Source organism: Chelon labrosus (genome assembly GCF_963514085.1).
Source record: "Chelon labrosus genome assembly, chromosome: 14".
In the NCBI taxonomy this organism is placed as follows: Eukaryota; Metazoa; Chordata; class Actinopteri; order Mugiliformes; family Mugilidae; genus Chelon; species Chelon labrosus.
In genome coordinates, this window is record NC_140347.1 from 13,825,732 (window position 1) to 13,844,684 (window position 18,953).

Consider the following 18,953-nt stretch of genomic DNA (forward strand, 5'->3'; position numbering starts at 1 on the left):
GTTAAGCGATCACGTACTACGCGTGAATCACTTCATTCTTGAATGAGACGTGTTTGTACGACGCGTGCGTTTGTGCTGAGCAGACTGTTCCGGCGACCCAGAGTTTCCCAGAAACAAAGACAGTTCAGGAAAAAGACAACACCCCCTCCTCCAATTCTTCTCATTCTTTACGTGTCCCAAAAAGCAGATGGCAACCTTATTCTGTATCTTGTTTGTACAGCTCTTTTGAAATGAAAATCCTATTGTCGGCCTACTTTTTGCCGACTAACCAAACTTGTGTCCACACAACGAGGATGCTAATTCTCAACAACATCTAAAGAAAGGCATATTACACAACAGACTTATCTCAATAATCTTTATTTAAAGTCAAATGGACTGGCTGTTTGTAGGCAGTCTTCTCAAAATGCCTGACACTGACTCATGCCCACCTCTCTGAACACACCACTGCCACTCAGGACAAAGAGAAGGGCGCGCAGTCACAAGGTATCAAAGTTGCGTGGTCAGGAGGAGAGCGGACAGAGACGCTTGTATATGTGGGCACGGAGGGATCTCGGCTTGCCTCTGCTAACCTGATTGTCGTGCCCAGTCAGTGCTCTGTAATCTAATATGGGAGCACACAGCAACAATGCATTAGGTTTAAGCCTCTCTCTCTCTTTCTCTTGCAAACACCAGCTCAGTCCATTTAACCACGCAGTGAACTCCGTATCATACCAAGAATACCAAGCAACGTTGGCCACATAATGACCTGAAACGCTGAAACCAACAACAACAGCTCTCTGTTGTCTTCATTCGTCAAACTGAAATGAGGAATTCGCTTTTTTATCGTTGCAGTGATTAATTTACGACTGCCGCAGCACGTTTAAGTTGCAGCTGGAGCTATTTGTGAGGGAGTGACTTGAGATAAGGTCGAAATGCCTCGTGTATCAAAAACGGGACCCGATGACATAAGAAATACAGATAACGAGAAGACAAAAACAAGGAAGGGATTTTCCCACGTGGCAATTCATCCCATAAAAAGGTGCCTGACTCAAATAAGCAAACAGAAAAAAAAAAGTGTCAGGCATGTGAGACATGTGTCCTGTCAAGTGACCAGCAAAATCACCAGGGCTAGTTGAATTTAAAGAGAGCACAGAGCTGTTTTTGGTTGTGTGTGTCCAAAAGCTGTTCTTCCTGCTAAAAAAACAACCCCACATCCGTTTGACCTGTGGTCGTGGCTGCATTTACACAGCTGGGCTGCTCGCTGCTGAAACAAAGATTACAACACATTTAGGTCCATCTCTGCTGGACGCTTTGTGAGTCCGAGGGGAGACATACACCGCATGTATAATGATTTATTATTATAAATGCAGTATTATGACTTTTCAAAAAGGTGAAAAAGCCTTTAGTGCGGTGAAGAAATGATGGCTAAATGCTGCCACCTAGTGGTTGATCCTGTGTCATCTCAAAAAATAGAAACTGTTGGCGTGTGAGAACAAAAAGAAGAGTAGGTAGAGAGAATAAACTTTATTAAAATAACCTAAAAATCATTTAATCCTGCTTGATTTGAGACACCATTTGACACTTCATTTACATCAAGGAGCAGCAGGCCAAGGTTCATAAACAACACCGTATAAAAACACCCTGTTATGTGCAAATACTTGATTTAATTCAGCCACCCGCTTCTTAATAGGCACTAGCATGACACGTAAAGTCCTGTGTAAAACACTTTATTCCCTCTTTAATTTGTTACCAAAAATATCTCGCGGGCTTGTTTGAAGACAAGAGGAAAACTAGGCTGCTGGAGCCAAAGGGGAGTCTTGTGCTTAGTCCAGCTGTAGCGTCAAAAGCAAGCGCACAGAAAAGGCCCTTTCAGAGACGTTCATGTTTCCCAGGACAGGTCGTCTTGTTTTAGGCTGCTTCTGAACTTCTGGGTCTCTCTGAGCAGCTGCAGGTTGTGTGGCGTCGTCGTCGTCGTCGTCATACCTTTCGTTCCTTTCTGTTTGGCCTTAACGGGGGATGGAACAGGTGGCTTGATCCCACTCGGCTTCTTGGCCGCGTGTTCCCGGGCGCATGATTGGCTCTGGGTCAGCTTCTGCACCTGTGAATGAGCAGGAGACACGCCGACATAATTATGTGTCAGCTGAAGCTTTAAACAGACAGTGGGCCTACTAATGATCCCCTACAGACACAGGGGTGTACTAATAACTTTGTCTGTTCATCTACTGGTCACAAGCTATCCCCTACATCGTTGAAAGTCACTCTCAGTGTTTATCCAGCGAGGGCCTAGTGGCTTCCAAAGTAGCTGTGACGTAGCAAGTCTTGGTCGCAGGTGCACAGCTTAAATGCAAATTTCAGGTGAGCTCTGGGATATTTTAGCCAGAGGATATAAAACAAGTCTTTTAGTCATTCACTCTTTTTCCAAAAAGTACTTTACTGTTCCCATACCGTCTGCTGGTGTTTGCGGAGCTTCGTGATCTGAGTTCCTTTTTCCTCCATCCTCATGACCAGCCTCTCGAGTTCTCTCTGCAGCTCTTGCCTCTGCTCCCGATGCTCTGTTGCCTCTATCTGACGCACCAACTCCTGATGCTCACTGACAAAAAAATAAAATGTTTAAAGATTAATAAATGTTCAAAGAAAATGCGGAGGGAAGGAATAAATAAAATACACACAAGCTCATCTGTCCCAGCTCATCCTGCAGAGCCAAGAGCAGGTCAGACAACGAGCTCAGCGACTGATCTGCAGGCAAGCTGTCAGGCTTCTGGAAAGCAGGTGAAGATGGAGAAAAGTCCTTCTGGAGGCTTTTCTTGGCTCCGCAGGCCGACTTGTGAAGAGCGCTCACTCGTTCGCAGAGCTGCGGCTGGTGGTGCTTCATCATGTGAAGGATGCTTTGCACGTTGGCGTGGACCGAATGGCTCGGGCTAGTCGACTGTGGTGGATAAACAGACAGAAATAAAATCAGTCAAAAAAGAAATTGAAATAATAATGAATAACGAATAATAATAGTGCAGAGTTGACTTACTGTTCCTGCAACAAAGGGCATCTTTTTGCGCCTTGGGCTGCCAGATGCCAACTCATTCTGCTTCGAGGTTTTCTGACAAAGAGAAAGATGTCATCAGCGCTACGTCCAGATAAATATTTGTCTCACTAACTAAACACCAGCTTTACCAGAAAGAAACGTACCTTGGTCTTTTTTGTTTTCTTCTTTGGCTTTGTTTCTTCAGTAGTTGGCACAGACAATCTAAGGTTGATATCCAACTCCCTCTGAAGCTGTTAACACGGGAATAACACGACAGTTAAAATCACAACCTAGAGTAATCAGAGTGATACAGAAGCATTTGCCATTACAACAGTTTTCTACCAAGAATGAACGGACTTGGACTGACCTCATCCGCCTTTTCCTGCACAAGCTTACGCTCGTGCTCTTCTTTTAGTAGTCTCTGCTCCAGAATGGCGAGCTTCATCTGAAAGTTTATCACAGCCAACTCAAACTAAAATAGTGAACGCACAGCTCGCCTTCTGATGATGAGTGTTTAGATTTATGAATAATGGGTAGGCAGGTATTGGACATTAGTACTGGACAGTGAAATGGATTGGAAAACCTTGAGTTACCTCTGCTAGAGTTTGGGTTCTGCTCAATTTAAGGCACTCGGACTCAAGTTTCTCCAGCTTCTCCCGCTGAGTTTGGCTGTTTGAGCCTCTTGACTGTTGGCTCTGCAGAGAGGCCTAGAGTGCAGTAAAAAGGAAAGAGACACACATATGCCGCTTACATCCAGGAATGCCAGGAATTAAAATTAACCAGACAACTAGAGTGTTAACACATAAATATAATGTGTTATCCTTTAGTGCAAGAGGTAATTTTATGTAAAAATACAATCAAAGCTGTTTTTTCAGGCTAGAAAGGCAGCTGATTACACCTGAATTCAGCCTTCAAGGTTGCTGCCATGCCTGCTGATGGAGGATCTGAGAGCAGACAATATAGTTTTACAGAAGATGAGAGGGTTTACCAACTCCCATCTTCTTGCTTCAATAATAGAGAGCCGAAGTCCCGCCCTTCTACTTCCGGGTTATGGGACCTATCTTTCGAAAAAAATATGAACGGCAGTCTATGGCGAAAGATAAATTATTTTCTGGTCCCGATCGAATTGTGTCTTGGATTATACATATGTTGTTTTTCAGAATAAAAAAATGATTTTACATGTCAAGAATGTCACAGTTTGTCGCAAGATAGTTCAGTAAAACGCTATGGAAAATACGTAATGAAACGAACTACAAGTCCCGCATGCTGGCGCGTACAGAACCGACCAAAACTCCCTTCGTGTGACTACAGCTCTCGACATGACCCGATTTATAATGATTTTCACCTCGTTTGATGCTTCTGCCTTCGTCCTGGAAGAAGACGGTAAAGCTCAACAAGGAGACAGCCATAGTTCTCAGACGAGAGATGTAGTTCACTAAGCGATCTCATAGAGAACCTAATGTTGTTCAGCTTATTTACGTCAAATGATTTATCTCTTGACGTGAAAAATTATCTTTTAAATCCACACACATCATATGTGAAATTCATGCCACAATTCGAACGGGACCAAAAAATAATTATGATCTCACCATAGACTGCCGTTCATATTTTTTCGAAAGATAGGTCCCATAACCCGGAAGTAGAGGGGCGGGACTTCGGCTCTCTATAGGAGAGAAATACCTTTTTATTTTATGATGGAAATGAGCTTCTGTATCTCAAATATGACAAAATAATTAGCTCACTCGCGGCAACGACAAAATATCGGCAAGCACGGATGTTCTCTGCTTCTGTGGATAAAATCAACCAGTTTTACAGAAAGAAAGAGAGAGAAGTTTTACCCTACTAGGGTACCTGATTTTCCATTAGGACATATCTCTCCTTCTTGGCATTTTCAACCATTTTCCTCATGTAGTCCAGCTGCTTCTCAAGGACCTTACAGCGAGCCTCTGCAGACTGCAGTTTCGAATCCACCTCTGTAATAATAATAACATAATTTGCACTTTCCCAACATCTGAGAGAACATTTCCAGATCCCACTAAAGTGCAGAGGCTTCCTTCTTTACCATTCCTGGAGGAGTTATCCGTCTCGGGCAGGCTGGTTGCCGCTTGACCTTGCGATGCAGTGACCTGCTGACGCTTGTGAGCGTCACGGGAGAACTGCTGGAAGCTCTTCTCCGCTTGCTTCCTTTCCAGCTCGAGCCGCCTGATTTTCTCCTGGAGGGTCTTCAGCGCTTCAACAACAGCTGAGGAGGAGTTGACAACAACACTGTAACACGGTAGGTAGCCGGCATAATAGGACACTGCATTGGACGAGCAGCTTGACGTACTGTACGAGCTGCGCCATACCTCTGCCGTCGACACCAGGTTTGGCCTGAGACGCCTCAAGGCCGGAGCTCTGTGCGTCCACGCTGGCAGGTGAGTGTGGGTCCAGCTGTCTTGACAGTGGTAGCATCCTGTCTGGAGGCTGGTAGTAGCTCCCAATGTAGCTGTTTTTGGAGGGTGAATCTAAAATCTGGAGACAGGATGATGAAAAAGTTAAATAGTTTCATTATCAGCTGTTATATATACATATATGAGTTTAGTCTCACACACCCCAATAAGAAAAGGTGCTCAACTTACAGTAATATAAACAAAAAAAAACCCAGCAAGTTCTTAAATGTGTGTCTGGAGCCTTTTCTGGACAAAAATAATTATTGGTGCACAGTTTAAACGCTGTCTGAAGCAGTTTTCTTTCCAGGTATTTCAAGTCAAGTCTGATGTTTTGCTTCTAAATGTCAAAACGGCTATAAAAACATATTTTATAACAGTCGCTAAAGCATTAACAGGATTTACAACTCGTTAGTCAGCTATATAAATGTAATAAAAAACCCCAAATTAAAGCAGCCTTTCGTTAACCTAACAGCTAACGGCTACTTGAAGAAATAAACATAGCTAAGCTAACCTGTTAGCCACATTAGCAGCCAACGGCTCATTTCAGAACGTTACCTGATCGCGGTAGGTCTCCATTTTGGGACATAAAGGGTGAGGATCGTTTCCAGACTAATCATATGCTTGTGTTTAACGATCTCGGGCCGCGTGTTGTGATGCTTGTAAATTATTTTATAGCGCTTGTCAACTGACTTCTACTTCAACCGACTCAGCGGTCCTGTCGCCACCAGAAGGTCCGCACTTTTTAAATTTCCCTCCCCTTTGCCGCCCTCCTCGCTGTGGTTCCGCCTGCGCACAGTTTCCTCCTCCACCTCCACAGATTGTTCCAGACTTTCACAGTGTTGTTCAAGTTAAATGGAAACACCTGATATTATTTTTTATTTTTTTGAATAATGTAGATAATTAAGAAAAAGTACAGCAAATAGTAATTATAGGCTAATTTCACAATCAACATTTTTTGTTCCCCCTCAAAAAATAGTCAACACCTACACCACATAATGCAGATTTACATTTTGACACACACTTTCTCTTCTCAGAACTATATTTATTAAGTAAATCCATGATATGTAGTGTCATTGCTCACTGGATATTATAATAATAACCCTATACCTTTATTTATTTATTTAATTATTTATTAAATAAATTAAATTGCATCTATTTTGGACACATTTATACCAGCTAACCAGTAGTCAACGTAAGTCAAACATTTACAGACACACTGAGGACACAGTCATCTGATGTTGACCTGTAAAATATAATGCACTTATTTTGATGTGTCACACAAACATGGCATACAGATCCTCCGAAAAAACTCCTTCGACATTGGACAGAGTAGTTGTTTCTCTAGGTAAATAACCACCTTGCAATACGCAAAATGAGCACCTGAACTATATTGTGCATACCTGTTCACATTCCACTGATGTGTGTCTGTTTGTTGGCACTTTTCTGATCACTCATGCTTTAGTACCATATACATTCGTACCATAAACCGTGCAGTGTTTTCAGTGAGTAAATCAATCACACTGTCAACATTTGCACAGCAGTATGCAAATAATCTGCTGCAGGCTTGCAGATATTGGCATCATATCTTGTTTTTTTTCCTTTTATTACCGTTTCAGTGGCAGTTAAATACAAATTATTTAAATAAAAAATGGTAATATACAACATCTCCACCTTTCTTTCTCCTCTGGCTGTTTTTCTCACTGTCTCAGAGTCTCAGACATTTCTGATAAACAAGAGAAAGAGGAGGGGGGGGGGGGCTGCTGTAGACGAAACGCACGACGGGAGATGTAGTTGTGAAGCGCTGCCCCTTTAAAACAAACACCGAACTAAAAAAATCCAACTCCCACAAAGCCTTCCCCCGCGAGGACGGCAACTCCCCGCTGGCCAATCACGTGTCAGATTCCTCACGGCGCCGCCCTCGAACGCTCACGGGCTGCGCTTATTGGCTAGCCGCTTCTGCCAATCAAACCTTTTTCCCTCAAGTTGTTGCCGCCTACCGTTGGAGCCCTGGGACTAACGTTTGCTGGTTGCTGGTTAGTAGTGCTGAGACGAGGCGTCCCGAAGCAGAAAGCCTGCACCAAAGAATGTGGATAAAGTGAGTATTTGAGAGTGACACTTTTACTTTTTGCCTCTCAGTGACAGGTTTGTGCGTGGGAATGCTGTTTTCACCGCGTTTCCGTTGCACTTTACTTGAGTCTTTGTTAACGGGCAGCTTGAAAGCCTTGAAAAACAAGTGACGGGCAGATTGAATGGACTTCACTGACATCCTGTTTGTCCGTTTCTCATTTTTTATTTTTTTTACCGCGACATGTTGAATTAACATTCAAATAAAAGGAAAAGGTGCATGCATTACTCTGACTGTGACTGCCTATTTGCTTTTTTTTTTTTTTTGGAAGTTGGTAACAGACCAAATAGTGTAATTAATAATTAAGTGGCATGAGATGTGCAGATTCTGCTTAAGCTATTTAAAAGTACGAAATCAGGCAACGTGGTCTGTTTTTTACAAAGTGGCACATGCATGCACATTTACTGGTGCATGGAAATGTGTTGAATTTGCTCCCTGCAAGATTTCCTTACAAGGGTCTTGCCAAAAAAAGAACTGTTTATGTTTTGTAATAGAGTTTTGCATCACTGTGAGGAAGCACTTTCATTTGTCGAGTATCTCATGTTCTGTATCTTTCAAAAACGTACATTTCTGGTTGTTTATTTCAACCATAAGCACTTTTTTATTTGATTTTTTTGATCACAAGACACACAACATGTGTTAAGATATGAAAATGGATGTATACGTAGAGGATGTTATGTCCAAAGACGGAGCAGAACATGTTAAAGACTGTCTCGTCATGTCATTTGTCCATAGCCCGTTGTAAGACAGCACAAACTTTAGTCCTACGTGAAATGATGGAGGTGCAGGACCAGGAGTCTCTGGGGAGATGGGACAGGCTGGCCAGCCGGGATGCCAGCTCCAGGACCGAAGCGATGGAGAACATCTGCCAGGAGGTCATGAGAAAAGTGGAGGCCATCAAGCCCATACCGGCGCTGGCCCCCTCACCCCCGGCCTCGGGGAGCCCTCCCAGCAGTGACCTGAACGACATCCTGGCTCACCTTCTCATGCTCTCCAAGCGCTGTCCCTTTGAAGACATCAGGGAGCGCTGCATTCGACTTCTACGGGCCGTCCAGGTGGGAGATTCCTATTATTTACAACGACACTCCTCCAACGCTGGTGTTTGTTGTGTTGTTCTGCTGCTGCTGCTGCTGCCATCTGCCACCGTCCTCTCTTCACCTCCCCATAAGCATTGCAAACACTGTGGTTGAGTCGTGGGCTCACCAAGACTAAAGCGTGTTTTGTCAACTGGCTTGTAGTTAGCGGCACAATGAGACAACGTGAACTCATTATTGGCTTAAATGCAGCCAATCTCTCAACCACATCCTCAATTAATTATATGGTGGAGTCTAGAATAAACAACTGTCAACAGTCTAACTTTCCACCACAAACTGTATTTGCATCTTTAATGTTAGAGATGAGATGATATAATAAAAAGAAAATAACACCACTGCTTTCAAGCTTTTCTTAGACACATGCAGTGTGAACAGCAAACATTTAGTATGTTGCAGTTTAGTTAAAAAGCATCACATTTTAGGTTTTTAAATTTTCATGTGTCTATTTCGTGGTCTAAATGTCTTACAGTTAACATAAAGGTAGAATAACCTAACATTTCAAGATTGCCTTAATTGCAAATTATCAATAGAATAGAGAGTTTAAGTGTCTTCACTGTTTCTCCCCGATGAACACCGGTGACGCTCCTCTTGTTACTGCGCAAAAGCAGTTTATTATAAATGCCACATATAGACTGTAACACTGATTAAAACGCAGAAAAAAAAAGGTTTTCGTAGCTCGTGACTTTTTAAATGTGCACAACAGATCCTATTCACAACCTCACAGTGAGGTAGGCAGTGCGCATATGTGGGTATTTTCCCAAAGCTCGTCGTATTTACTGAAAATACAAAAAAAAACCCAACGCCCTGCATTTATCAACATCACGCTGATGTAACACCCACGATTTCCACCCTTTTTTTAACTTTCAACCCAGTCAACACAACCTATATCACCTCAAAACAACACCGGTTTTTATTTTGATATTATTGTCACTGATTTCACAGCGTTCCCCTCAATTTTAGATCTTTAATTCGGGCTGTTCGGATTCCTGCTAAACACCGTTGTAATCCTGCAGGTCAACAAACAAATAGATATTCACGGCTGCATTTTTCCTATTAGTAAAGGTCCAAATACTGCATTTATCCTGGGTTTAGTGCGGTGTTAGCTGTGGCCTGTTCCACTTAATAAATCCCCTAATAACAAACAAACGCTAACCCCCCCCAGCAACTTTTGATGGTCTGACACGTTGTTATTCCGAGGTAAGCGACTGTTTGGCCGCGGCATTAATTCCTGTTTGTGCGGAAGTGATTTTGGAAGATGGAGGAGAGGGGCGAAGAGTGATGAGAGAGGGAGAAAGCTGCTTTTGTGGGTTTAGCGGCGCACCACAGTACACACCGTCTGGTATTTTTGAATTATGCTAAGCTGCATTTGCGGAGGGCTTGCCAAAGGCAGCATTTATGAGCCCAGTGTGGTAGCTTGTGTCGTTCTGGTCCCACGGTTGAAGACCCCCCTCCCCGACACACACACAGACACCTTTCTCACGTTGTCAGGGATGGAAGGGGGTTAAGGGAGGGGGGGCTTCGGCTCAGACAGAACTCTAAATCCACCAGATCCGCCGATTAAAGACAAAATCTTTGAACGCACAGACCGTCTTTTCCTCATGTCCTCTAGAAGGCCTCCTGCTCTCCTTGTCCTCCATCCTCTTGTCCGACCTTCCGTGCACATTCTCCTTTCCACTTTCTTTCCCCCGGGGAGACGCTAACACACTCATGGGCCACAAAATCTCAACATGGAGCAGTATTCTGCTAGTTTGCCGCCGCAGTGTGCGTATGAATTTGATGCTTTTCACCAGCTCTGTGGTATTGGATGAAAGGAATAAGCGTCCTGGTCTGCAGGAAGGTTAAAAATAGATGATTAAATATAAAAAAGAACAAAGCATGTGACTAAACTACCTTAATATGGTAGAAAATACACTTCTTTACTCCCTTACTGAAGCTAAGAACACCTGTAAGTTATAGGTATCAGCCTTCAAAGCATGTTAATTAACATAACTGGTGCTTAAAGTGTGCGGCACCGGACATTTCAAACCATAAACTAATCACTGATACTTGTGGAACAGACTCGTGCACTTGACCGTTTGCGATGTTGTGTTGTGCCTAATGTTTCTGAGTCGCAGGGGTCAGAGGTTACGGGGTCGTGGTTGAAAATAAGGTTTTACGTGCAGAGGGGAGGGGAGGGGAGGGGAGGGGGAAGGGGTCAGGTTCCCATAAGCCGTTTATGTGTGAGGGTGTCCCAGGGTGAACAAGGGTCAAAATTGCTTACCAGTTGCGACGCTGTGAATGCCGTCAACAGGAGGAGACGCCATCAGAGGGTCACCCAGGGGCTTATGAAGGCCTGCTGAGCCTTATTGATCTAACGCGTATAGATAAAGGTGGGCACAGCCAAACATGCACATGCACATGCACGCGAAGCAAGAGGGACAATAGCAAGTGTTTGTTCGGAGTCTATGAAAGGCGTGGGCAGACTCCATCGACTGACTCTTCGGCCACCGTGTTCCCTCGCTGGATGAAAGAATCCCAGTATTGGGCGGCCGGACAGAGACAGAGACAGAGACAGAGAGGGGTTTCTTTGTGTTATGTAATTGCACCATTGTTGAATTAAGAGCTACTCTCACAAGATCAACCTGCTCCTGTGATGCGGGCCGGTGCTGCTCGGATCCACAGAGATGTGCTCGACATCCACAGCCCACGGGACTTAGATCAGTCGATTAAGTCGCAAATTGAATACCAAGTGGACTTAGTGTCTCTTTGGATTCGAGTCAGCCCAGGTCTTTGTTCGTGTGGTCCTCTAGCAATGCGGGCCGACTCTCATTAGTAAATTGTAGCTGCTCGTTTGCAAGGAAGCTGCAGTTGAGCTTTATATGTTTCTGGTGTTGCAAGGAACCGTCGTGTTTGTAATGAGTAAGTGCAGTCGCCATCTGGGAGCAAATCTGTGAGCTTTCACTACAAAAAGTCATTCATTTTGTTTGTGGAACTACAGTCTCTCTACAATCTCCGCAAGAAAGCCAAAGGTAGAGGATGGTGTAAGCGTTTGCTGCTCCTTGTTTCTTAAGGCTAATTATGGACTCGTAATAAACACCTATGTGCGATTAATTAAGTCAAAAGACCTCTGATGGCCCTTTAACGTCAAGGCTGAAATATGTATCGCTAAACAAACACAATGCTTAAGTATACGTAGTTCTGCCTCACAGCTTCTCAGATGGTTTAATTTTGACGCATCGTGCCGCTTTGACTGAGTCCTTTTAGCTTGCGTTGCATCGTTTGCGATTGATTAGAGTTCAGGTTTTTTCCTCAGAAGCCTGCTTGTCTGTGCAAGCCCGTTTCGGTGGTGGCACGGCTTTGGTTAAGCTTTATAAACAAACTTGTCAACCTTGACAGGCGGGAGTGTGGACACATACAATACGGCTTTTCTGAGAAGGCTGAGTCAAAGTCCACTTGTAAACTCCAGCTCGTTACAAGTTTTTGCTCACTGTCACCGTGACAGAAAGTTCGTGCCCCCGTCCTTGTTGTGTACATATTTTGTACCTGTCTTTGTCTTTATGAGCGTGACATAATGTGTGCGGGTGCGTTTGTGTTTGCGTGCGTGCCTTGAATCCTCTCGGGGCTACCTCTGCTTGCCGTGCAAATAAATTGAGGGCCCACGGGAGGCCTGCGGTGTGGACAGATCTGCTGGATTATGGGCAATCTCTGCTCAAACCAGGTCAGACAAATTGCACAGCGAGGGGGTAGAGAAGGCAGCAGCAGCAGCAGCAGCAAGCAGTGACCTTTAGCACACTAACTATACGCTGAAACACTCTGTGGCTATGGAGGACGTGATAGAGAAATAAAGCTCCGGATTTACAGCTGCAGCCAGCTGGGCAGAGTGGTGATAGGAGCTGGAGTCGGTGGGTGGGTGTGAGCGTTGTCTGCGCTAGACGAAGCTAGATGTTGCAGTGAAACTGTGGCCACTTAAGGCTTTTCTTTGCTTCGTCTCACCTGTTTGTCTTCACGCCTCATAGCCCTGTTCCTAATGCACTTCCAAGTTTTGGTGTAAAACATGTTCTCACAGAATAAATATCTTTTTGGCTGTCAACACGGCATTTGATGGTATTTCACTGCCACGAATGTGCTAATAAAAATACTCAAAAGTGCTGTCGGTTCGCGGATTTCACAATAAGGGTTTAAAATCTAAAGTCGCTAACCAGTAAATGTGCTTTCTTTTATAAATAATGAACGTGTAAACAGGGAAATCTAACCAGATTACTGATACTAGAGAAAACAGAAGAGAAAATACAAATAGAAGGGCTTTTATACAGTTTCTTTTGTTGCCTTTTATTAAAAATAATAATAAAAAAAATACATTCTAACATGGCAGGAAAGCGTACTAAGGCACAAGCTCCCACTTTGATCCTACAACGTAGACAGACCCCCCCACCTCTGTTGCCGGCTGCATGCTCAGGAAGACTAGAGAGGAGGGGGCATGTGGGAAATGTGCAACTAGGTCACTGTCAATCCTGTTGTAAGCCTGAATAAATGATAAAAAGCACATATTTCCTTTTTTTTTTTTAGTAAACATTAGTAGATGAGTCAAACATTCAGAAGTGCTTTTCTGTAGAAGGAAGAAGAAGCCCTTACATTTGTTCTCTGCACATAAAACATGTAAAGGCTGTATTGTGCTGCCACAGAGGGAGGGATGGGTTAGCGTTGGGGTTTTTGAGCGGCATAAGCAGTCGTCATGGTACCAGTGCCATGAGGTGCGATGATGGGGTGGGTTTGGTTGGCACCGTTACTTGGGGAGGGGGGGAGCGCTGGCTCGTCTGCGATTATTTCTGGCCGCGCTATTCAGGAATTGAGGGGGTGAAAGCGAGACGGAGGAGTGGGGAAGAAAGCGGAGAGGGGAATGTGGCAAAACATGACGGCCGCGCACCGAAGGTCGGACAAGAGGATGGAGAACAGGGAGAGCAGCAGTGGTGCTGGTGGGGAAGGGGGTGAAGGCGATGGAGGAGGTGGAACAAACACGGTCTCTTTTCTGTGTTTTCAGTTTGAAAGCTCCAGTGGAAAACTACTGGCACCCCACAAATACAGAGAGTCTGGCTCTCCGGAGCTGGAGCCTGGCTCCAAAAATGAATATTTTCTTGCAAGGTTCAGAAACAGACCCAACATGGATTAGCTTTCAGTTACCTCAGAATAAAACGGAAAACCTAAATATCCTAAATAATCCTTTTTCTTTCCAAATCTGAACACCTGGTTAGTTAGCCCCGTACCCTTCATTGAACATCTCCCTTCGATTCACCCACACACCTTAAGACTGTGCAACATGGGGTGGAGGGTGAATGCAGGTTGAACGGCAGGACGCTTTTTGAAGGGGGGGGGGAGAAGCGGTCTTAGAAAGGCACATGCATAACATAGCTAGCAGCACCGGGCTATCAAATTAGCGTATGAAATAATTACACCCTTGTCCTCCTGCCTCGCATTCCTGCTTCAACCTCGAGCAGAGCAGAATTCGCTCCGCTGCTCCAATCAGGAGATTTAAGAATAGAGATAGGGTAATCACATGGTGCCGTTGAGTAAACAAGCTGCTCCCCGTCTCTCTCTCTCTCTCTGGCATAATGTGAACTTATGGAAATTAAAGTTCAGGAATAATTTATGAGGCCTTCTGCTGCCTCCTTACCTCATATTTTTATTTCCTTTCCCAACGCGCGTCTCTCACAAGAATGTGTCCAACTCCCGTCTGTTGGCTTCATATCGCCAGAAAGATATTTAAAGCTTAAAGCTGATCGCTGTGATCAGAATTTATTTGGTGAGTTACCTAAAGATCAAGGAAGTCACAATTGTTCAGCAGGTTGCCGCCACCTATCCTGAGTTTTGAGGTTTTATGGTTTTCAGCTCTGCAGATCTTTCTTTTTGTCTAATTAAACGTTTTTTGCTCTTTCTGCTTCAGGATGCTACACAGAGAAGAAACTTAAGAGTGTTTTCTGTTTTGTGCATTGAACGTGTCGAGGGCAATTTCCAGTTCTGTCTCCCCAGTTCCAAGGTTCATCGAACAAAACATGGGACTTGTCATAGCATGAAAAGCACAGGCGTAACTATAAACATAAAGGAAAGTTGTATTCTTCGGGCTGCCGCCCTCCAGGGGTGCTGCGTGTGCGTCGGCTTACAGAAATGGTTTTACTGGGGCGTTAATGGAGACGAGCTCTCGTTAATATTATCGATGCTTTTCCCGACGTGCAGACATGTCTGCTGTAAGTCAGTTATATTTTTAGCTTGTAATCCGACATCCGTACCCTGTGACCCTGTGTTTTATTTATTTATTTATTTATTCTTTTTAACGAAAAGCACAGGTGTGAGCCATAAAATTAATAATGGCTGAATTCCATTTCGCCGCTTCAGTTTTCACGGTCCTTTTATTGTGCGCGCTGACTCACTGTCACACGGTCATGGCTCGCTGGGCCACTGGAAACGACTAGAATTACCGCCTCGCTTTTTTTTTTAATGCCCCTGCCGACCCTGTCGAGCCGGACGCCCATTCGTCCAGACTCGTACGTGGTGAAGACTTTGTGGAAGCTGACCTTTGACCTTTTGGGTATAAAATATCGCCGCTGCATCATTTTATTCCGTTAGATGTTTGACAGGGCAGGACGAACGTACAGACGGACTGAAAACGTGTGCACATTCATAAAATGAGCCACACTATTAATTACATGTGCTGCAACTTTTCATTCATCTATCTAGCTGAATAATTTTGTGCTGTTCTCACCTCATTTAAACAAACAATTAAAATGCGTCTCATCCTGAAGTGTGGCCTTCTACTGTAGCTGGACTACTTGAGTTCTCTTAGGCCATTAGGAGCAGCAGAGTGATCCTGTTGGGACTGCATGCTGCGAAGAAGAAAGTCCTCCTCCACAATGTTTTATTCACGGTAATATATTCTTAAAACGATGCTGGAATTAATCGTAAATTAAACATACGGCAAAGGGCAGTAGTTAAGAGTGTATGCAAAGAGACCCACACACACATACATGCACATGTGAGTCTCCAGTCAAGTGATATACCGATGTAGAAGTGGCCGCATATCGTCCCACTTGCCTCGTGCACTCAACCTCTCGTCTCAGACACTTTCACCTATCGACTTGCGTGCCATCTGTTCAGGATTAATTTGAATTCATAAATGAGTGATGAAGGCAATTGTCCAGCGGATCAAGTATTTGAAAAAAAAAATAATCAATACGTGGCTTTTATCCTCCTCCGCTGTTCTCTTTGCAGCCTGGGCCCTTTCACTCGATGAAACAGGACGAGCCGTTGAGTGGTTTCATCATTCACGCGGCATACTGAGCGACCGAGGCAGCCGCAGTTCGCCAGCGCAGTCACAGGAGGGCGCTCTGTACCAGCCCGTTAGCCTGTGTCTGCTCTCGTCTCCAGTTGCTTGATGGGAATTTTCCATGTACTGGGCTGAATGCATGCAATGCTGCGCATGATTTTAATTTTTTCCTTTTGCCCTGGTCACTGGGCGTTCATCCAGTAAGTGTGTTTTTGTGCCTGTCTGTGTGTCTGTGTGTGTGTGTGTGTGTACTGAGTTGCTGGTCTTGCTGAATGCGAGTGTGTGTGTGTGTGTGTGTGTTTACATGTCTTGAGAGATTTATTGCAGTGAGCATGCAGGATTTAGAGGCATCTGCAGATCAGGTCACAAAGCATGAATAGCCCCCGGTGGCTGTGGGCCAGGCCTCGGTCTGAGGTAGCCCCTATTAGGATACAAACCACACAGGCTCAGCACCAGGCTTAGCCAGCTGCAATACACAAACAAAATATTAGGAACGCTGCTTAGATAAGGAAACATTGTGTAATAGCTAAAACAGAGCAGGTGAAAGCTTTCCTCGCTAACAAGAACTAATTCTGACGATCCAAGTCGTTTATCAAGCAAAAATGGCAAATATTGTGAGGATTTTTGCATGAAACCAGAATATTTTTTTTGGTTTTGAACCACTTATTGAGCAAAACAAACAACTTGAAGACATAAATATGTTTTATTTTTCATAGTTTTGGCATTTATTTGACCAAATGATTGATTTTGAGTCATTGCACCGTTAAACAACAAAAGATTTCAAACCGGCACAATCAGCGTTGCATCATTTCAGTTGACGATGTGCCATTAATGCTGCTCTTGTCATCTTCTCTGTGCTGTGAGCTTATATGCACCTAGCTTCCTTCAATCTTGAAAGAAAACCATGCAGCCCACACATACAGACATAAATACTGGCCCAGAAAGGCTTGTCCTCCGCAGTCCGCTCCGTCCGATCTCGCTAAGACCTCACACTTTGAGCCACGAACTTAGCTGTGTCAGCACCTGATGGATCATTTCCCGCTGCAGTCATTGTGTGGTGCTGCTCCCCGAGTGGTGTTGCTTCAAGCTTTGCCCAGTGCCGTGTTGGCTTAGGATTGGCCGTGGTGTTGTTTTAGCGTGTGTGGTATTGTTTCAGGCCCAGTGTGTAGAGGTGGAGGGTATTGTGCTCTCTTTTCGGGGGGGGGGGGGGGGGGGGGTATTGTCCCAGGCTGATGTATGTGTCCCTGTTTATGTTACAGGCCAGTTTGTCAGGACGGTGACAGTTTCACGCTACGGGACCTCTGCATTCCCACAGTCGTTCACCTCTGACCTCACTGCTTTTGGTCCAAAGTTTTGGTGTGTGTGTGTGGCTGAGCAGCAGACTTAGAGTGTGTGTGTGTGTCTGCGTGGGTGATTGACATGTAGTGTTTGTAAAAGCTGCTTGAGTGGGTTGGCTTCGTAGTGTTTGCATAGGGTAGGAAAACACACTCCCTCTTACTGACCGGTGTGTCTGGCCTAAATCTGGACATGCACCTTCGTGTTGGAGGTTATTTGGTGTCACATCACACCCTCACAAGAACCTTCTGTTTACATAGTGCAGCATAGTCAGAAAGTGCTGACCCTCAGCTTTAATACGAGCGTATTCATCTACAACTAATCTGCAACTTAGGACACGTAGCATCATTTAGGAGAGACATGGAATCTTAACTGGATGTGTTGATCCTTTCTTCTGCTATTGAAACACATACTAGACTGACAACAAAACATTACAGAACTGTAACATAAACCAATCAGCCATAACTTTAAAACCACTAAAAGGTAATTTAAATAACATGCGATAATGCAACGTTTGGACTTGGCATTAGCGTGGATGCTACTTAGACATGTACCTGATCCACAGAGCCCCCTCCCATCAACCCACAGGACCCAGAAGCCCCCACTAACAACACTCAGACACCACAGGACACCCTCAGAAGGCCCATGTCCATTCTCTGATGAGTTTTGCAGGCACAGACTTACACAATATTAGAAAGGTGGTCATAATGTTATACCTGAAAGCATTTCACCTTCTCTAATTCCAAAAATTTCATCACCTCAATCATTAGATTTGAGTGTGCAAGTGCAGCATTGTGTATCAAGTTGAGTAATATCAGTCCTCCTGAGAGCAGGCTGACAAATTACACCGTATTCAGGTGGTTGCGGTTTCGCATTGTGTCAGAATTGCCCTCCTTTAAATGATCTAAAAAGGATCTGTGCAAAGGTTTTAATAAGGTCAGAAAGATATTTCTCCAATAATCTGATACCCGCTGACAGCTCCGGAACATGTGACCTAATGACGGCGGCCCGAGCCCACAGTGATCACATGGAGGGTCTATATCTGGAAATATTTCGCAGAGTCTCCGTTCAGACGCGGCGCAGACGAGGTACTACCTTGAATTATAAAACGCCGCACCGTCTGAAGAGTTATGGATCTTTTTTTAAGACTGTCTGCCAATGCTGTGATCTCTTTCTCTAGACCACCTTGTTAAGCAGATTTCAAGGTTGATGCACCTCCTCTGCTGCGTGGGCGAGATCCCGGTCAAGCGCAATCTGTCGTTAAAAAGTCTTTGATTGCTTTGTGCTCAATTTCATGGAGAAGTATACTTTATTTATCTCTCAAAGTGCAGTTTGAAGCGAGCAAGTTAATTCGTTTACCCATGAAAAAACAACAGGTAATATGGTTGATGTGTCTTGGCACGTGGTATTAAAACTCTAGGATTTGAAAAAAGGTGCAAGATTTAGTAATATATGTTATATAAACGACATTGTTGTTATAGAACAGGTGCACACGCAGGACGAGGCCTTCTAATATTTACTATATTTACCACTCTCATCTTAATGTTATTTATGGCTGTGATTTGCAGCCGGCTGTCACGAAGCTCCCGGTTTTGTAAGTGTAACGAGATACCGTGCCAGAGTATTCGCGAAGATATTGATCTGCCCCACGGGCGACCCGCAACATATCTCGTGAATGCAG

At 44.3% G+C, this 18,953-nt stretch overlaps 1 protein-coding gene across 1 annotated transcript; it reads right to left on the reverse strand.

Moving 5' to 3' along the window:
- Positions 1-1,144: 1,144 nt before the first annotated feature.
- cep57l1 (centrosomal protein 57, like 1) lies at positions 1,145-6,146 on the reverse strand. The gene is made up of 11 exons (XM_084559872.1): positions 5,980-6,146; positions 5,341-5,506; positions 5,058-5,237; positions 4,847-4,968; positions 3,589-3,702; positions 3,363-3,440; positions 3,160-3,246; positions 2,999-3,070; positions 2,649-2,905; positions 2,425-2,569; positions 1,145-2,077 (listed from the first exon to the last, which is right to left on the reverse strand). Exons 1-11 carry the CDS (start codon positions 5,998-6,000, stop codon positions 1,859-1,861), a joined length of 1,461 nt encoding a protein of 486 aa, XP_084415998.1. The 5' UTR covers positions 6,001-6,146; the 3' UTR covers positions 1,145-1,858.
- Positions 6,147-18,953: the final 12,807 nt, after the last annotated feature.